Below are 21,188 nucleotides of genomic sequence, written 5' to 3'. Positions count from 1 at the left end.
GGCAAAAAAAAAAAAAAAAAAAAAAAAAAAAAAAAAATCATTTATTATTATCATTATTCATTATACCTCATCGGTTTCCCACATCGGTGAGATAGGGCCAGGAAACAGATGAAGAGTGGCCCATCCACTCATATACACATTTATATACATAAACGCCCATACACGCACGTATACATATATATACATATCAACATATACAAGGTAGCCAGAGAGCGTTATTGGATTACGTGTTAATTGATAGGTATGTGAAAAAGAGACTTTTGGATGTTAATGAGCTGAGAGGGACAACTGAAGGAATGTCTGATCATTATCTTGTGGAGGCGAAGGTGAAGATTTGTAGAGGTTTTGAGAAAAGAAGAGAAAATGTTGGGGTGAAGAGAGTGCTGAGAGTAAGTGAGCTAGAAAAGGAGACTTGTGTGAGGAAGTACCAGGAGAGATTGAGTGCAGAATGGAAAAAGGTGAGAGCAAATGATGTAAGGGGAGTGGGAGAGGAATGGGATGTATTTAGGGAAGCAGTGATGGCTTGCACAAAAGATGCCTGTGGCATGAGAAAGGTGGGAGGTGGGCAGATTAGAAAGGGAAGTGAGTGGTGGGTTGAAGAAGTAAGACTGTTAATGAAAGAGAAGAGAGAGGTATTTGGACGATTTTTGCGTGGAAACAGTGCAAATGACTGGGAGATGTATAAAAGAAGGAGATGGGAGGTCAAGAGAAAGGTGCAAGAGGTGAAAAAGAGGGCAAATGAGAGTTGGGGTGAGAGAGTATCATTAAATTCCAGGGAGAATAAAAAGAAGTTTTGGAAGGAGGTAAATGAAGTGCGTAAGACAAGAGAACGAAAGGGGACATCGGTGAAGGGGGATAATGGGGAGGTAATAACAAGTGGTGAAGTGAGAAGGAGATGGAGTGAGTATTTTGAAGGTTTGTTGAATGTGTTTGATGATAGAGTGGCAGATATAGGGTGTTTTGGTCGAGGTGGTGTACGAATGGTTTGGTAAACAGAGAGAGAGGTAGTGAAAGCTTTGCAAAAAATGGAAGTTGGCAAGGCAGCGGGTTTGGATGGTACTGCAGTAGAACTTATCAAAAAAGGGGGTGGCTATGTTGTTGACTGGTTGGTGAGGATATTCCATGTATGTATGGTTCACGGTGAAGTGCCAGAGGATTGTCGGTATGCATGCATGGTGACAAAGGCGAAGGGAATAAAAGTGAGTGTTCAAATTACAGAGGTATACATTTGTTGAGTATTCCTGAGAAATTATATGGAAGGGTATTGATTGAGAGGGTGAAGGCATGTACAGAGCATCAGACTGGGGAAGGACAGTGTGGTTTCAGAAGTGGTTGAGGATGTGTAGATCAGGTGTTTGCTTTGAAGAATGATTGTGAGAAATACTTAGAAAAACAGATGGATTCTTATGTAGCATTTAAGGATCTAGAGAAGATGCTCTGTTGAAGGTATTAAGAGTATATGGTGTGGGAGGTAAGTTGCTAGAACCAGTGAAAAGTTTTTATCGAGTACAAAAAGAGGAAAGTGATTGGTTCTCAGTGAATGTCGGTTTGTGGCAGGGGTGCGTGATATCTCCATAGTTGTTTAATCCGTTTATGGATGGGGTTGTTAGGGAGGTGAATGCAAGAGTTTTGGAGAGAGGGGCTAGTATGCAGTCCCTTGTGGATGAGAGGGCTTATGAAGTGAGTCAGTTGTTGTTTGCTGATGATACAGCACTGGTGGCTGATTCAGGTGAGAAACTGCAGAAGCTGGTGACTGAGTTGAGAAAAATGTGTGAAAGAAGAAAGCTGAGAGTAAATGTGAATAACAGCAAGGTTATTAGGTTCAGTAGGGTTGAGACAAGTCAATTGGGAGGTAAGTTTGAATGGAGAAAAACTGGAGGAAGTGAAGTGTTTTAGATATCTGGGAGTGGATTTAGCAGCGGACAGAACCATGGAAGTGGAAGTGAGTCACAGGGTGGGGGAGGGGGTGAAAGTTCTGGGAGCATTGAAGAATATGTGGAAGGTGAGAATGTTATCTCAGAGAGCAAAAATGGGTATGTTTGAAGGAATAGTGGTTCCAACAATGTTATATGGTTGTGAGCCATGGGCTATGGATAGAGGTGTGCAGAGGAGGGTGGATGTGGTGGAAATGAGATGATTAAGGACTATATGTGGTGTGAGGTGGTTTGATCAAGTAGGAAATGAAAGGGTGAGATTTTTTTTTTTTTTTTTTTTTGCTTTGTCGCTGTCTCCCGCGTTTGCGAGGTAGCGCAAGGAAACAGACGAAAGAAATGGCCCAACCCACCCCCATACACATGTATATACATACGTCCACACACGCAAATATACAATACCTACACAGCTTTCCATGATTTACCCCAGACGCTTCACATGCTCTGATTCAATCCACTGACAGCACGTCAACCCCGGTATACCACATCGATCCAATTCACTCTATTCCTTGCCCTCCTTTCACCCTCCTGCATGTTCAGGCCCCTATCACACAAAATCTTTTTCACTCCATCTTTCAACCTCCAATTTGGTCTCCCACTTCTCCTCGTTCCCTCCACCTCCGACACATATATCCTCTTGGTCAATCTTTCCTCACTTATTCTCTCCATGTGCCCAAACCATTTCAAAACACCCTCTTCTGCTCTCTCAACCACGCTCTTTTTATTTCCACACATCTCTCTTACCCTTACGTTACTTACTCGATCAAACCACCTCACACCACACATTGTCCTCAAACATCTCATTTCCAGCACATCCATCCTCCTGCGCACAACTCTATCCATAGCCCACGCCTCGCAACCATACAACATTGTTGGAACCACTATTCCTTCAAACATACCCATTTTTGCTTTCAGAGATAATGTTCTCGACTTCCACACATTCTTCAAGGCCCCCAGAATTTTCACCCCCTCCCCCACCCTATGATCCACTTCCGCTTCCATGGTTCCATCCGCTGCCAGATCCACTCCCATATATCTAAAACACTTTACTTTCTCCAGTTTTTCTCCATTCAAACTTACCTCCCAATTGACTTGACCCTCAACCCTACTGTACCTAATAACCTTGCTTTTATTCACATTTACTCTTAACTTTCTTCTTTCACACACTTTACCAAACTCAGTCACCAGCTTCTGCAGTTTCTCACATGAATCAGCCGCCAGTGCTGTATCATCAGCGAACAACAACTGACACTTCCCAAGCTCTCTCATCCACAACAGACTTCATACTTGCCCCTCTTTCCAAAACTCTTGCATTCACCTCCCTAACAACCCCATCCATAAACAAATTAAACAACCATGGTAAGAGAGATGTGTGGTAATAAATAAAAGAGTGTGGTTGAGAGAGCAGAAGGTGTATTGAAATAGTTTGGTCACATGGAGAGAATGAGTGAGGAAAGACTGACAAAGAGGATATATGTGTCAGAGGAGAAGGGAACGAGGAGAAGTGGGAGACCAAATTGGAGGTGGAAGGATGGAGTGAAAAAGACTTTGAGCGATTGGAGCCTGAACATACAGGAGGGTGAAAGGCGTGCAAGGAATAGAATGAATTGGAACGATGTGGTATACCGGGGTGGATGTACTGTCAATGGATTGAACCAGGGCATGTGAAGCATCTGGGGTAAGCCATGAAAAGTTCTGTGGGGCCTGGATGTGGAAAGGGAGCTGTGGTTTTGGTGCATTACACATGACAGCTAGAGACAGTGTGAACGAATGTGGCCTTTATTGTCTTTTTCTAGTGCTACCTCACGCATGGGTGTGTGTGTGTGTGTGTGTGTGTGTGTGTGTGTGTGTGTGTGTGTGTGTGTGTGTGTGTGTGTGTGTGTGTGCTGTTTTTCATGTGTGGCAAGGTGGCAACAGGAATGGATGAAGGCAGCAAGTATGAATATGTACATATGTCTGTGTATGTATATGTATGTATACGTTGAAATGTATATGTATGTATGTGTGTGTGTGGGCGTTTATGTATATACATGTGTATTTGGGTGGGTTGGGCCATTCTTTTGTCTGTTTCCTAGCACTAACTTGCTAACGAGGGAGACAGCGACAAATTATAATAAATAAAAATATAAATACATTAACATATACATACATACACATACACATACATATATACACATGTACATATTCATACTTGCTTGCCTTCATCCATTCCTGTTGCTACCTCACCCCACAGAAGGTAGCATCATTACCCCCAGCTTCTAGGCCCAACAGACCTTTCCATAGTTTACCCTGCATATTTTAAATCCCCTGGATCAGTCCGCTGATGGCACGTCAACCCCTGTATACCATACCGTTCCAATTCACTCTATTTCGTGCGTGCACTCTGAACAAAGTACATGCTCCTACAATTAATAATTCAATTAAAGCATGGAAAAAACAATTCAATGTCCTCACAAAGGAACTCACGATGCTCCAGCACCTCCCCACACAAGCAAATGACTGTTTGTGGTTTAACTTTCCTTTCATATAACAGCCAGCTAGCATATAAAAAACTAAGAATCTTATCTATCACTCAGCCAACTGAAAATCTAACTGCCCTTGCAAATACTTGAGGATATAAAATATATGTATTTCACTTACAAATATCCCATCAAAAACTGCAACAGAGTATTGCAAACATCATCATTCTATCACCTGTTGAACAAACATCAATCTTTGAAAACCATTACCAAATGAAAACCAAGGCTACTTTAATTAATCAATAACTCTAGGATGAAGTCATAGATGAAACAATGACTCTAATAATAATCACAAATGTTATTGAATTTGCTTCACATACTTCAGATAAGGTTAGAACTGACATGTGCGAACAATGGAAAATTCTAGGTGGCATTTTCCAACTGGCTACCAGTACAGTATAGTTTGGGAATGTTGTTGAGTTGTTATGTCACAAATCTTATTGGTAACCATCAATCAGCAGAGTCTTACAATAATGACAAGCTCTTAGTTTCTTCAACTCACATAGTGAAATACATAATATTCTTTAATATAACTGAAAAATAAAAAGGACTTGAAGAGAAGACTGGATGAGATGAAGACTCACCCTGGAGGCGGGCACGTGTACTCAAGCATCCAGCCTCTGCACTGTCTGCCAGCTCAGCCTCATCTAGAGTAGACAGACAGCACTGTCCTTCAGCATTAGGATCATTACTCATTAAGTCATCATTCACTACAACCACAAGCATCAGTTAAGACTGCCAAGCACATTCACACATAAATTACAAATCAAACATCACAAACAAATGACATTTCCAGACAATGCCACATCACACTTTATCTGATCTACATAAAGTCCACAATCTAGGTATCACAGAACATCTGCTCACTCAAAAGAAAAATTAAGAATTGTCATGAATGAACCAAGCAAAATTTTCTTAAGAATATTTTTCCAGAACCTACTGATTCTAGTAAGTAACTCATATAACCTATTTCTATAAGTTAAGTTCATGTAAATTACATTACTAAGCACATGCATTACTATGGAAACAGAAAAAAATCAAGCAGCATGAGCAGTTCAAACAAATTCTAATGCCTGCACATACCAGTAATGAAGCTGTACAAAGCTACATCAAAGTCCCCTAAATATTAATCCTTTCCTCTCAGCCAACACAATAAGTGAGAAATCTTATGTTTATCATTATCATCTCAACAAATGTATTTATCAATTGAGAGCATCTAAATAAATTATGATAATCTTTCAAATTATGGTTTACTACAAATCAAATGCTACATATGAAACAAGTAGCCACCTATTGAGAAAGTTAAAAATGAGCTGTCAATGCATATATAAAAAACAAACTGCCAATTCAGCATGTAAAATGGTTTACAAGAATAACGTGTCTTTTACCAGTAACCAGAATCAAATGAATATGTATAAATCACACAAACTTTAAAACCACAGAACAAACATGGTGAGATAACCACTCAATACAATAGATGGTAAAATATGTAAACAGGAAACAGAAACATTGCTAGGGCTGATACTTGCATTAAGAAGATAAAGCAAAAACTTCATCTCCAATAAGAAATGCTGTACACAGCTGAAATCATAAAAGGACAATGTAAATAAATGTGTGAGTGTGAAGGGTGTTGAAGACTGAGGAGATATATGTTAAAGAAAGCTTCTTTATAAGGTACCCTAATGTATGTATAGTGGGATAAGGGATCAGGAGATAAATATAGATCAAGACTTCCTTTCTGCTCATATGTAAGCTTAAAAGATGCACAAAAAGTGCCAGTGCACTCATTATATACTAAAATTGAACACAAGACATTAACAGAACTTGTTATACTTTACAGATGATATAAAATGCAGGAAATTGTATGAAACAAAACATTTACTGTAACAGGATGGAACTGGAATAAGAAATGGTGTCTGGGTAAGAGGATTTTGACATAATGGGATAAATTTCAACAAAATTACACTATAATAGAAGCTAAACAAAGAAAAACAGAAAGTTAAATAACGAACAAGATATACAGGAATATAACCATTAGTCTCTCACTGGATTGTGTTAATAACACTAAAAGGCCAGTGCCAAGAATATTCAGGATAAGAGTTACTGAAAGCTTCAAAAGATACTTCAATCTTATCAATACGAAGTATAAAAAAAACATGAAAATGTTTCTAATGCTTGAGACCTGAACATGCAAGAGGGTGTAAGGTGTGCACAGGCCATGGTTAAGTGGAGTGATGCAGTATATAGGGGCGAGGTGCTATGGATGCTTGCAGAGAAGGTACACCATTGGAGGTTGACGTAGGTTGTGTGGCAACTGAAGAGTGTCTCAGTCCAGTGCGGCATTGCAGTATCACTTGGGGGCAACGAGAGGCCAACTGGCTTACATTGTACTGCAATAACTTGCAATATCAGAAGATGGGAGGAACTTTAGTACTCATGATTTACATAATCTGATGCCACAAGTCACACTATATCACATCTCTATAACATTTTGTAATTTTCCTCTTGCTTAAAAGATCTGTATGGAATGTCAGTGTAAAAATGATCATACGTATCGACACCTAGCTTTTTTCCTTCAAATACACCAAGGCTGTATTCAACATAAACTTGATCACTGTTTCCCGTGTTAGCGAGGTAGTGCCAGGACACAGTCGAAGAAAGACCCATTCACTCATATCTGTATATACATATTTTTTTCATACATATTCGCCATTTCCCACATCAGCGAGGTAGCATTAAGAACAGAGGACTGAGCCTTAGAGAGAAAATCCTCACCTGGCCCCCTTCTCTGATCCCTCTTTGGGAAAAGTAAAAACTGGAGGGGAGGATTTCCAGCCCCACGCTCCCTCCTCTTTTAGTCGCCTTCTATGACAGGCAGGGAATACATGAGAAGTATTCTTTCTCCCCTATCCCCGTGGATAAATATATATATATAACCACATCCAGGCCCCACAGACCTTTCCATGGTTTACTCCATATGTTTTTGTGAATAGTTTATTTCTAGGTATTGCTACCTTGGCAAGTAAATGTTCACTCTCTGAGTTTAGCCATATTTCTGAGATGGCAATTATGTTCATTTTCTCTGTGACAGCATACGATAACAGTCTATTTCATTCTGAAATAATGCTCCTAGCATTTGTGTATATCAGGCTAACTTTGCTTTGCGATTTATGAAATCCTTGGAAATCAACTGTCTGGGTCCAATTTGCAAGATTATCATTATTGGCATACATGTTGGAAACTTTGCTGGTATGCATGGGTAATTACATAATCATGCTATACCAAGAGAGAGTTACACTTAAGGGGTCTCATCTATTGAGCAACATCAAAAAACCTCTTAAATTTCTGTATGCTGTCTGTATTAATGTCTTCGTCATTTCATTCCATTCATCCACTACTTTCATACTATAAAAGTATTTCATCACATCCGTTTTAAAGTTTCTTGCTTAATTTATCCCATGATTGTTCTGTCCTTACATCACTTGAAGAACTCAATAACTATGTCCTAGATCTGGGGTTTAAAAACTTAAAGGTTCTGATCAGGTCACCACTCACTCTTCTCTACTCCAAGGTGGAAAAATCTACAGCCTTTAGCCTTACCCTGTAACTAAGCTCCCTTAATTCTGGTACCTTTTCTGTTGTCTCCTCCAGACCTTCTCTATTAGCTCTTTGTGTTTCTTTCAGCACAGTGACCACACTTGAGAAACATGTATAATTGGCCTTATGTATGATCTAAACAGCTTGTTGAATAATTCCTTATCCATGATCTTGAATTTTATTCTAATACTTGCTAGCAGACAGTTGGTCTCCTCAACTATTCTCTTAATGTGTGACTCAGGTGACAGGTTAGGGGAAAATTTTAGCTCCCAAGTCTTTCTCAACAACAGATTCCTGCAGCCTGCTTCCTGACAGGTGATAATTATATCAAGGTCTTTCACAATGACACATTCTCAATACTTTACATCATCTTGGGTTGAACTTCATCAATCACATATCAGACCAACTTTAGAGTTTGTCAAGGTTCCCTAGGAAAGTGATGGAATTCTCCATGCTTTTTGCTTTTCACTTCCCAAATGACCTTTTCCTCATATGCAAGCATATTCAGGTAGGAGTCTGTACCTTCAGGTATATCAATCATATAGATCAATTAGACTAATGCTCCTAGACAAGAACCCTGTAGCACTCCACTGGTGACATCAACCGATTCTGGCAGAGCTTCTCCAGTGTTGGTGCAGCAGTGGGAATGGGAAGGCCATCTTCCTGTAACTATTCTGTGTCCTTACTTTAATCCATTCTGCCTTGTTCCCTGCTTTTACCTCGGAAGTGACCTTAAACTGTTCAATTCTGTCTTTTCCCCTAGTTAACCTGCACCAAATGATCTATCCTGCTATGTTTCCTCAATACTTCTACATCAGAAGTGACCTCTACTGCCTGGGAAGTGACCACTTGTTGCCCTACTTAGGTATGTTCTGTATTAGCACCTGGTTTGTATTGGTATAAACATGTAAAGCATAGCTGCATATAGGTTACAGGATAAATTATCAGGAGAAATGGATAACTTGCATAGTATAGTTGAAGTAAGGAGGACTGTTAGAATGAAAATAAAGATGTCAGTAGGATGTGAGATATACATAAGCATCAAAAAGGCTTATAATCAAGTCTTTATGGATGGCATGATCATTTGAAATATATGCCAGAAAACAGGCTAATCAAGATATGCAGTAAGAGCAAAAATCAAGGCTGGGGATACTTCATATGATGATTTTAAGGAATGAATGCAGATCAGATGTCTTGGAAGCATAGAGAGGTGGTGCGAATGGAATCAGCTTAGAATTCAGAGCAAAAAGTAAGAAACACATTTTGAGTGTAGAAGTCATGTTTCACTTGAATAAGCTGGGTAAGGGTTGAAGATGTGTGTGAGTAATGTCTTGAGTTACATGTACCTGTCCATCACAAAGAAACTACAAGAAAGTGGTGATGAACGATGATTAAATAATTTTTTTCATACTTGTTAGAAGAAGCACCAGGAATAAGCAAAAAAACAACCTCACTAGTGCAAATCCCTCTCTAGCTGTAATATATAATGCAACATACTGAAATCAAAGCTGCCTACCTACAGCCAAGCTCCCAAGACCTTTCCATGGTCTTTCTTGACCACTTCACACATCCTGATTCAGCCCTCTGACAGCATGTTACCCCCTGTATACCACATTGCTCCAGCTCAATTTATCCCATGCATGCCTCTCACACTCCTGCATGTTTAGGCCCTATTAACTCAAACCTCTTCCATCTCATCCTGCCATCTCCTTCTCCCCCTCCTCCTTGCTTTCTTCACTCCTGATAAGTACATCTTAGTCACCGTCTCCTCACTCATCCTCTCAATATCATCTGTTTAACTGTCTCACTCACACTCTATTCACCACACACCTTATTCCTAACACAATCAACCCTTCTCACACCACTCATTGTCTTCAGACATAATTTCCAACAAATCCACCCTCTACTATTCTTTTGCATTTAGGGCCCAAGACACACTCATACAGCACCATTAGGACTACTATACCATCCAAGATACACATCATTGCTCTCACACACAGGGGCTTTTCCTCTATAACATTTGTAACAAAAAAATATTATTAATTTGTTTAACTTACTATCTGAAAGAGTTATTCTCTTCAGGTACAAATACCATAATATCCAGGACAATGTAGTAAATCTTTACCCATTTGTGTGGTGAGTTTCCCGAATGAACAAATGTTCAGGCTGTGGCTATGTTCCTCCTTACACCACAAATATATACAGTACACAATTCACTATGCAATTATAATTTTCTGTTTTCCAATGATAAATGATCCAATATTTATATACACATACATATATTTACATTATTTTGTTCATATTTTCAGAAACATGAGCTTCCACACAGATGAACATCACAGTCACAGTCTTTACAAATATAGTACATTCTTTTAACATCTTTTCAGCCCAAGAGTAGTGTGTGAGGAAATATCTCAAAAAAATAAAAGTTGACAACTGCCATATTTTACCCTGTCAAAATTTCAGCATCTCATTAATCCATAAAATAACTGGGATGTTCCTCTGTTGCTATGGCAGCATGTCGCTGTTTTACACTCCAACACATTTTAATGGATACTGACTGACAAAGTGGAGAACATGGTGGGCAAAGATATGGAAACATGGTGATGTCAGTAATGTATTTGTTTTCCGACTCACTGCTCCCCTACTTACCATGCAGAAGATTTCAGGATTTTTGAAAGCCCAAGTTTGTATGCAGTACACCTGCAGTCAACCACAAGAGGTGGTCCATATCTTATATAGCACATTAGCAGTCAATGGGTTAATTTCCAAGTTCTATCTACATGAATATGTTTAATGAGGCTTCCTAGATAGTTAAAGCACAATGTCAGTTCAGAGTCCAACAGATAAAATAAATCAATTAAGAGAAACACATCCTCAAGCTGAGGCACTACACATCATTGAAAAGAATTTCTACACATGCTACGTGTTTTACTCTATGATAGGTTTCCAGTACTTGGCTACCGAAACTTACGTTTAAGCTGAGATACATTTGCCTCAGCTTGCCTGAGTTCATCCTGAGCAGTTTGAAGACGATCCTTTAAAGTATGGATCTCCCTCTGCGTTGTTTCTAAAGCTTGCTTTACATCAGAAGGTTCTATACTTAACATATCCAAACCTGGAGGTAATAAAGTATTTAAAATTCTTTGTACATTTACCCTCATTAGAAATGTGAATATACTTTATACACAAAAGTGTTTGAAACTAATAAATTAATGATATACAGATTTACAAATACCTCAACATGGTTTACAATACAGAAGCCAAACCTATTTCAAAGCAGTTGTGCCATGTTATATCAAACAATCTAATCCAGTTACTAATTGTACACACAGTAAATACTGCTTTTACAACACTTTCTTTGTCCCATAAGATACATGCTCCAAGCTAACAACTAAAAAGCATTCTTCCAAAAAGAAATTTCACTGTGCAGTGCACAAAGGTTAACTTTCACCATCCCATATATTCCCTGTGTGTCATAGAAGGTGACCAAAGGGGAAGGGAGTTGGGGGGCAGGAAATCCTCCCCTCTTGTTTTTAATTTTCCAAAAGAAAGACAGAGAAGCGGGCCAAGTGAGGATAATCCCTCAAAAGCTCAGTCCTCTGTTCTTAGACCACCTCGCTAATGCGGGAAATGGCGAATAGTATAAAAAATACATATCCACACACGCACATATACATACCTATACATCTCAACGTATACATAAATATACACACACAGACATATACATATATACACATGTACATAATTCATACTGTCTGCCTTTATTCATTCCCATCGCCACCCCGCCACACATGAAATAACAACCCCCTCCCCCCTCATGTGCACGAGGTAGCGCTAGGAAAAGACAACAAAGGCCACATTCATTCACATTCAGTCTCTAGCTGTCATGTAATAAGCACCGAAACCACAGCTCCCTTTCCACATCCAGGCCCCACAGAACTTTCCATGGTTTACCCCAGATGCTTCACATGCCCTGGTTCAATCCATTGACATAAACATACACAGACTTATACATATATACACATTTACATATTCATACTTGTTGCCTTCATCCATTCCTGTTGCCACCCTCCCACACAGGAAACAGCAACCCCCACCTCCAGCGAGGTAGCACCTGAAAAGGCAAAAGGCCACATTCGTTCACACTCAGTTCTAGCTGTCATGTGTAATGCACCAAAACCACAGCTCCCTTTCCACACCCAGGACCCACAGATCTTTCCATGGTTTACCCCAGGCACTTCACATAGCCTGGATCAATCCACTGACAGCACATCGACCCCAGTATACCACATTGTTCCAATTCACTCTATTCCCTGCACGCCTTCCACCCTCCTGTATGTTCAGGCCCCAATCACTCAAAATCTTTTTCACTCCATATGTATATACATGTGTATGGGGGTGGGTTGGGCCATTCCTCGTCTGTTTCCTTGTGCTACCTCGCTAATGCGGTAGACGGTGGTTAAGTATAATAAATATATATAATATATGTTTTTTTCAAACATATTTGCCATTTCCCGCATTAGCAAGGTAGCATTAAGAACAGGGGAGTGAGCCTTAGAGGGAATATCTTCACTTGGCTCCTGTCTCTGTTCCTTCTTTTGGAAAATTAAAAACGAGAGGGGAGGAATTCCAGCCCATCACTCCCTCCCCTTTTAGTCGCCTTTTACGACACGAAAGGAATACATGGGAAGTATTCTTTCTCCCCTATCCCCAGGGATAAAACATATATCTATATTATATATCATACTTAAAAGCTGTTTCCTACGTTAGTGAGGTAGCACAAGGAAACAGACGAGGAATGGCCGAAGCCACCCACATACACATGTATACATATAAACGCCATCACACACACATATACATTTCAACGTATACAGACATATACATCCACAGACATATACATATATACACATGTACATATCCATACTTGCTGCCTTCATCCATTCCCATCGCCAACCCACCACACATGAAATAGCATATATGTATCCCCCCCATCTATTTCCTGCATAAGCAAGATAGGGTCCAGAATAGATGACTAGGATTAAGAAGAAAAAGATTCCTATTTGGTTCTTTCTTTTGTTCCTCCTTTTATAAAGTAATATAGGAGGGAGGATTTATAGCCCCCTGTTACATATTTTTCATACTTGATCATGGTATCCAGCATTAGTGAGGTAGAATAAAGAACAGACAGAGAAAGGCAGCACTTGTTCACATCCTTTCTCCAGCTGTCAAGCAATGCACTGAAACCACAGCCCCCATCCACAACCTACTATAAATATATATATATATATATATATATATATATATATATATATATATATATATATATATATATATATATATATCTGGGAGTGGATCTGGCAGCGGACGGAACCATGGAAGCGGAAGTGGATCATAGGGTGGGGGAGGGGGCGAAAATCCTGAGAGCCTTGAAGAATGTGTGGAAGTCGAGAACATTATCTCGGAAAGCAAAAATGGGTATGTTTGAAGGAATAGTGGTTCCAACAATGTTGTATGGTTGCGAGGCGTGGGCTATGGACAGAGTTGTGCGCAGGAGGATGGATGTGCTGGAAATGAGATGTTTGAGGACAATGTGTGGTGTGAGGTGGTTTGATCGAGTGAGTAACGTAAGGGTAAGAGAGATGTGTGGAAATAAAAAGAGCGTGGTTGAGAGAGCAGAAGAGGGTGTTTTGAAATGGTTTGGGCACATGGAGAGAATGAGTGAGGAAAGATTGACCAAGAGGATATATGTGTCGGAGGTGGAGGGAACGAGGAGAAGAGGGAGACCAAATTGGAGGTGGAAAGATGGAGTGAAAAGATTTTGTGTGATCGGGGCCTGAACATGCAGGAGGGTGAAAGGAGGGCAAGGAATAGAGTGAATTGGAGCGATGTGGTATACCGGGGTTGACGTGCTGTCAGTGGATTGAATCAAGGCATGTGAAGCGTCTGGGGTAAACCATGGAAAGCTGTGTAGGTATGTATATTTGCGTGTGTGGACGTGTGTATATACATGTGTATGGGGGTGGGTTGGGCCATTTCTTTCGTCTGTTTCCTTACGCTACCTCGCAAACGCGGGAGACAGCGACAAAGATTAAAAAAAAAAAAAAAAAAAAAAATATATATATATATTTTTTTTTTTTTAATTTTCCAAATGAAGGAACAGAGAAGGGGGCCAGGTGAGGATATTCCCTAAAAGGCCCAGTCCTCTGTTCTTAACGCTACCTCGCTAATGCGGGAAATGGCAAATAGTATGAAAGAAGAATGTGTGTATATATACCTGGAGAGTCTTTCACTGGTTTTATAAGTCCACTTATTTCACCATTCTTAATATTCTCATATTTAGCCTTTAGAGCACTTAACTGCTCTTTGGTAAAGTCACTCTCTGCTGTTATACTCTCTATTCTAGCCATTAATTTACTTTCTTCACTAGATTTTTCAAATAATTTATTCTGCAGTTCTTTCTTCTCTTGTTCATAATTTTCCTCTGCATCCTTGAGCTGTTCCTCAGCAGCCTGTGAACAAGATCAACATCATATTAGGAATCTTTAACAATAGACAAATTTTCAAGAGGCCCACTAAGTACATTGAGATAAACAATAACTATCATGATGAAAGAAAGCAGACAAGGAATGTTACCATTTACGTTGTTTTACCAAAATGGGCCTCAAAGGGCAAAGTTTCTTGGGGAGAAAAAAGCACTTTGCTCTTGAGTATTGGAGAAAGGGAGGCCTTGTGGGTGATTTGCCCACTACTGCCCTATCTTTAACAAACTCTTTAATACCTATAGGATGAACTAGTCTATCAAATTAACAAATTAATGAATCAAAGTTATATGAAAATTCAACATATAACATGTAATTATAACAGACAACAGATAAATATGGTAAAAATGAATGGTAATCATGAGATTTGTTTGAAGTCACCTTAAGCTTTTCAGTTAGCTGAGCAACTTGTTCATTTTGAGCAGTCTGCTTCTCCAACAAATCAACAAGCTCTTTTTGGGTATTTTCACAAAGCTCCTTCATATGCACCAACTCATCTTCAGAGGTATGTAATGTTCTGAAAAAGAGAATGGAAAATGAAATATGGATGTGACTTGTAGGAAACCACCGATGAACACGGAACAATAATATGGTATGTAAAACACTTCACTTCCTCTAATCTTGCTTTTATTCACATTCACTCTCAACTTTTTCCTTCCATGAACTTTTCCAAACTCAGTCACCAACCTCCGCAGTTTCTAACTCGAATCAGCCATCAGGGGTAGGGGAGAAAGAATTCCATCTCCATATTCCCTGTATGTCATAGAAGGCAACTATAGAGAGTGGAAGTGGGGGGCCAGAATCCCATCCCCCTTCTCGTATTTCAGTATTTCAATGACTAAAAGATGGTTCAGGGTGTGGTGTCTAAATGTGTATGGATGTAATCATGATGAAAAAAAAGAAAGAGAGATAGGTAGCATGTTTGAGAAAAAAACTCGATGTTCTGGCTATGGGCGAAAAAAGCTCAAGGGTAAAGGGGAACACCAGTCTGGATATGTCTTAGGAGTAAAGTCAGGGGTTGGTGAGAGGTCATGACCTGCTAAGGAAGGAGTAACACTACTTCTGAAGCAGTTGTGGGAGTGTGTGATAGGGTGTATGGAAGTAAATTCTGAACTGATGTGGATAAAACTGAAAGTGGATGGGACCAGGCCATGAGCAGAAAGATCATGAGGGGCAAGTGTAACAGGAGCAGACCAGGCCATGATAAGAAAGATCATGAGGAGCAAGTGTAATGGAAGCAGTTGAATGAGTATGTCAGCTGTCTAGATGAAGGAGACTGGGTATTTGCGATGGGTGCTTTAAATGTGAAGGTAAGTAATGTGGCAGATGAGGGTATAATTTGGGCACATAAGGTATTCAGTGTTTTGAATGGAAATGGTGAAGAGATTGTGGAGTTGTGTATAAAAGAAAAAAAAAAAAAGGTGATTGGGAATACCAGGTTTAAAAAGATACATATACACAATTACACATATATAAGTTGGAAAGATAGTCAGCGGGCTTTACTGGATTACACATTAATCGATGGGCATGTAAAAGAGACATTTGGATGTAAATGTGCTAAATTTAATAGTTTCTCATCATATGTCAATTTCCTCCACAGAATACTTCTCCCTCTTCTCATCAATTACAGAAGAAATACATAGAAAGATAAACAACTGATTAATGAGATGGTAGAACCCTTACCTTTCTAAATCTGCTAATTTTGTGACAGCATCTAACTTCTCCTGCAAAACTCGTCCCAAAGATTCTTTGGCAGTGGTTTCATACTGACCCTTCTCTTCCAGTAATCTTCGCATCTCTTCTCGAACACTATCTTCTGGGTAATTCTGTGGTACAAAAAAAAAAAAAAAAAATACTACAAAAGTGGAAACTACAGATTTCCTTGCTTTAATCTTCTCTTGGTTACTGCTTCAAAAATATTTTACAAAACAAAATCACTGACTCAAAACAGTGTAGTTAAGCACCTGAACCTTTCAAATTTGTGTTCTGAGAACTACCAGAGGCACAACAACATCCAATGGCCCTCATTAGCCCAAACACTGCATCACCATAGTTTATCAATGAAAAATATTTACAAAATTACAAGTGGAATAGAATTATGGTTAGTACAATTTGAAGACTAACAGACTAAAGTAGAAAAATAGTTATGAATGGGGACAAAGAGTATAGAATATAAATCCCTGAACAAAACTGAAAGGAATGGTACATATTAATATATCAAGTGATCTTGGACGAAACACGAGTCACATTTAAAACAAAATAACAGGCTACTCCAGGAGAAAATAATTAAGGGTGAAAGAGAGGTATGCATATGGAAGGAAGGTACATTAGACAAGTCTGGGAGAATACTGGTAACAATGGAGAGAGGGAGAATATTTTAAAGAACTAACTGGAGACAATGATGATGGGTACAAAGGAGAGGACAACATTGTAGGTGAAGAAGAAAGAAGAGCAATAACACCATTATCCCTTATATACATGATGACTTAAAGAAAACCGAATACAATAGACAAAAAACAAGTTCTCCACATTCTATATTTCCCATTATATTAAAAAAAAAAAGCAGCTAACAAACCTATGACTGATTAATCACTGAAGTTTATCCATAGATCTCTAAAGGTTGTGGTGGAGAAATGGCAAATGGTTTTGTACAGTATGCATCATTCAAATTTTCTGCCACCCATTACAAAACATGAAAATATATGTAAAAGTAAAGAATAAGTACCAGAAAGTGTGTAACCATATTTCATATGGCTGTGGTATAATGCAAAGATTCCCTAAGGAAGTGATGGAGGACAGGTTTTGGAAGGTGTGCATCATTCAAAGTTTGTTTCCCATCATAAAATGAAAAACATACATGTAAAAGTAAAAGATATGAATGAAAAAGAGAATTCAAATATTTCATGTGGAGGTGGTATGAAGCTAATGTTAACACACAGATCCAACAGGATAGAGATGGGGAAATAGTGGAGGAGACTGTTCATCAGCCATAATCAGTGTGAGGTGTCACACTCATTACTCACACAGCCCATGTACCAAAGAAACTAAGGCTACACTTATTAGCCATACAAATGTAAAAACATTGGGGCTCAGTTCCAAAATTGTCCACAAAGATCAAGGCTGCTGCACTATTACAACTTATGGCATTCCCTCACAGTCAGCCGTGCATGCCTCCCAACATTTAAAACATGGGTTACATAACAGAATGAAAGGAAGAGGGTAAATGCAATGGAAGTGAAATGTTTGAGGAAAACATGTAGTGTAAGGAGGGTTGATCATGTAGGGAATGATAAGTAAAAAAGAGGTATGGTCACAGGAAAGAGTATGGTTGAGTGAGCTTAAATCATTAGGACATAAGTAGAGAATGAGTAATGATTAATCAAAAAAAAAGATATATGTCCGAAGTAGAGGGCACAAGGGGAAAACGATGACCTAACTGGGAATGGATGGTTGGAGTGGGAAAGGTTTTGAGTTCTCAGGACCTGAACAAGAATGAAGGAGTGAGGCATCACATGATAGAGTGAATTTGAGACATGAGGTATACAGTGGGCAATATGGTGTCAGTGGATTGCCCAAGGGCCTCCTCCATTCCCTCTGGAGAAGGGAAACAGGAGGGGAGGATTTCCAGGCTCCTGCTCCCACCCCTTTTAGTCACCTCCTAGAACACGCAGGGAAATGGGAGCAATATTCTTTCTCCCATTACTCCAAGGATAAATATACCTGTGGTAAAATGCTTCTGATCAAAACATGCAACAGAAAATAATGAATGAGAAACCCTACACTACAATGATGCATTGTTCACAACTATATGTGAACTGTCTTCTAAAGAGAGGTTATCACTCATAACTGCTGAAGAACTGTCTTCCTGATAGGGGAACCTTTTGCAGTGTCACTCATAACAATGTATGAACTTCCTTCTAAAGGGGGGGCTGTCACTCATGACTATGTATGAACTGTCTTCTGAGTGGGGAACCTAATCTTATCACTCACAACCGTGTATGAACTGTCTTCTGGAAGAGAGCTGTACTGCTCATAACTGTGTAAAGACCGTCTTTCCAAGGATGGGGGATGCAGTACATGCACTACACGTTCTTTTCCTTTCATTTTCAAATTTCATCAATAGATATGCCAGTATTTTAATAGTGATATTCTGTTTAACTATAGAAAAACATTTAACAATAAACATCTATATAAAAAACATTTAACAATAAATATCATCTGAATATCAGTAACTAAGTTATAATCCATATCATAAAAAAACAAACTATGAACTTCTCAAGATATGATCTTCCAAAGAAAGCCTAAAACACTAAATTGCTTTACAATTAACAGAGTATACCTTGGCATAGGTGGTGAGCTGAGCTTCCAGGGTTTCGAGTCGTTGAAGTAATCGGTCTTCATCAATCATTGCTTTCCAGCTGTGTGTAGCTGCCTCCTGGTGGGAACAATCAATAAAGTTAATAAATAAAAGTCATCCGGAAAGGAAGTGGAGACTTAAATAATAATATGCTTTGCAGTTACCTTACCTCTTTTCAGGATTACTCAGAATTCATGCAATTTATGTTTCCAGTGTTTTTATCCATATCTCCAACATCTGCTAAGTGGAACTCTCTCAAGGGGATGGCCATAGCAATATAGTTTCCATAACTAGTAAACTCTTGGTAATGAAAGCATTGTGGAAGGTGAAATTCAGCGAGGCAGTGGGTTTATATGGTACTGCAGTAGAATTCATTAAGAAAGGGGGTTAACTGTGTTCATGACTGGTTGGAAAGGATATTCAATGTATGTATGGATCATGGTTAAGTGCCTGAGGATTGGTGGAATGCATGCATAGGGCCATTGTACAAAGGCAAAGGGGATAAAGGTAAGTGTTCAACCTACAGAGGCATAAGTCTGTGGAGTATTCCCAAGAAATTGTATGGGAAGGTAATGATTGAGAGGGTGATAGCATGTATAGAGCACCAGATTGGGGAGAAGCAGTGTGGTTTCAGAAGTGGTAGAGGATGTGTGGATCAGGTGTTTGCTTTAGAGAAAGCGAGAAATACTTAGAAAAACCACCCTCCTCTGCACAACTATAATAAAATATGAATAAAATACATATATTTTTTTCTATTATACATAATAGCTGTTTCCCGCATCAGTGAGGTAGTGCCAGGAAACAGACGAAGAACGGCCCATCCACTCATATATACGTATATATACATAAATGCCCACATACACACATATACATATCAACATATACACACATACACATATCAACATATACATACATATACACAGACATATACATGTAAACATATGTACATATTCATCCATTCCTGAATGGAAACAGAGTGAAAGTATAGATTTTGTAAAACCATACAGAGTGAGAGAAGAAAGTGTACTAAATTGTGCTTTGGATAAAGGGGGGAGAAAGACTGGAAATATTCAAGTATTTATGAGTAGTCTTGGGTAAGTTTGATAATGTGGAAGGAGAGATAAGGGAGAGACCAGTAAAGGGTAGAAGAGTCATTAGGTCCCATAATAGAATAATGAAGGGTTGAGGTGTAAGATGGAAGGGGGGAGAAAGACTGGAAATATTCAAGTATTTATGAGTAGTCTTGGGTAAGTTTGATAATGTGGAAGGAGAGATAAGGGAGAGACCAGTAAAGGGTAGAAGAGTCATTAGGTCCCATAATAGAATAATGAAGGGTTGAGGTGTAAGATGGAAGTGAAGAGAGGATTAAGACAGCATAATCCTCCCAACCCTGACTAAGGCAGCCAAAACATGGACACGGAATGAGTCACAGAGGTCAAGAATCCAGGCTGTGGAAATGAGCTATTTGAGAAGAGCATGTCTTGTGACTGAATGGAATGAAGAACGAAATGAAAGATTGTATGACAGATGTGGTGTAGCAGGGTATGCAAAGGGAATGAACTGTGGAGTGGTAGAGCAGGTGAAACGTAATACTTTGAGGTAGTTTCGGCATGTGGAAAGAATGCAAAACTGAGAGTTTCACAAGGAGAGTGTATGATAACACAATTAAAGGGGTTGGTGTGAGAGGAACAAAACCTGTAACATAGCAAATACAGTGGAAGAATACTGGAAGGAAAGATATGGCAGAAGAAAGCATGGAACTGTGTATGTGAGGGGGCATGTAGGGACAGGGATAAGTGGAGACTCCTTTGTCATGGCCACTCCTTGATAGGAGTACCCAGACGAAATGGGAGTCAGAGATATAGATGGATAGATAGCTTCACATGTCCTGATTCAGTCCACTGACAGCAAGTCAACCCATGTACACCAAATAGTTCCAATTCACTCCATCCCACGCATGCCTTTCACCCCCCCCCCCCTGTGTATTCAAGCCCCAATCACTCAAAACCCTTTTCACTCCATCCCTCCACCTCCAATTGGGTCTTCCCATTCTTCTGTTCTATAAACTATGCACTTTATAACCTACCTATCTGTCTATCTATATCTATGATGCCTGCTCCTTTCTGGAACTACCCCAAGGGGGTGGCCCCTGCAACAGCATCTCCATAATTAGTGAACTCCAGTGCCACATCTTAGCCTTTATACCACTGGCTGAGGGGAAGTCTAATGCAGCGTTTGCAGA

At 39.4% G+C, this 21,188-nt stretch overlaps 1 protein-coding gene across 1 annotated transcript in view; it reads right to left on the bottom strand.

Annotated features, from left to right (window-relative positions):
• Positions 1-21,188, bottom strand: part of Slmap (Sarcolemma associated protein) — a 169,605-nt gene that overhangs the window by 50,951 nt on the left and 97,466 nt on the right. Inside the window, exons 7-12 of the mRNA XM_071695361.1 lie at positions 18,929-19,024; positions 16,273-16,415; positions 14,971-15,106; positions 14,325-14,559; positions 11,022-11,165; positions 5,035-5,097 (exon numbers count right to left, since the gene is read on the bottom strand). Coding sequence (XP_071551462.1) covers positions 5,035-5,097; positions 11,022-11,165; positions 14,325-14,559; positions 14,971-15,106; positions 16,273-16,415; positions 18,929-19,024 — 817 coding nt within the window. The remainder of the gene's footprint in view (positions 1-5,034; positions 5,098-11,021; positions 11,166-14,324; positions 14,560-14,970; positions 15,107-16,272; positions 16,416-18,928; positions 19,025-21,188) is intronic.

The sequence above is a fragment of the Panulirus ornatus genome, chromosome 58 (assembly GCF_036320965.1).
Source record: "Panulirus ornatus isolate Po-2019 chromosome 58, ASM3632096v1, whole genome shotgun sequence".
NCBI classification, from domain to species: domain Eukaryota; kingdom Metazoa; phylum Arthropoda; class Malacostraca; order Decapoda; family Palinuridae; genus Panulirus; species Panulirus ornatus.
Note: the sequence above shows the minus strand (reverse complement) of the source record. Positions and strands in the feature narration are given on the sequence as shown.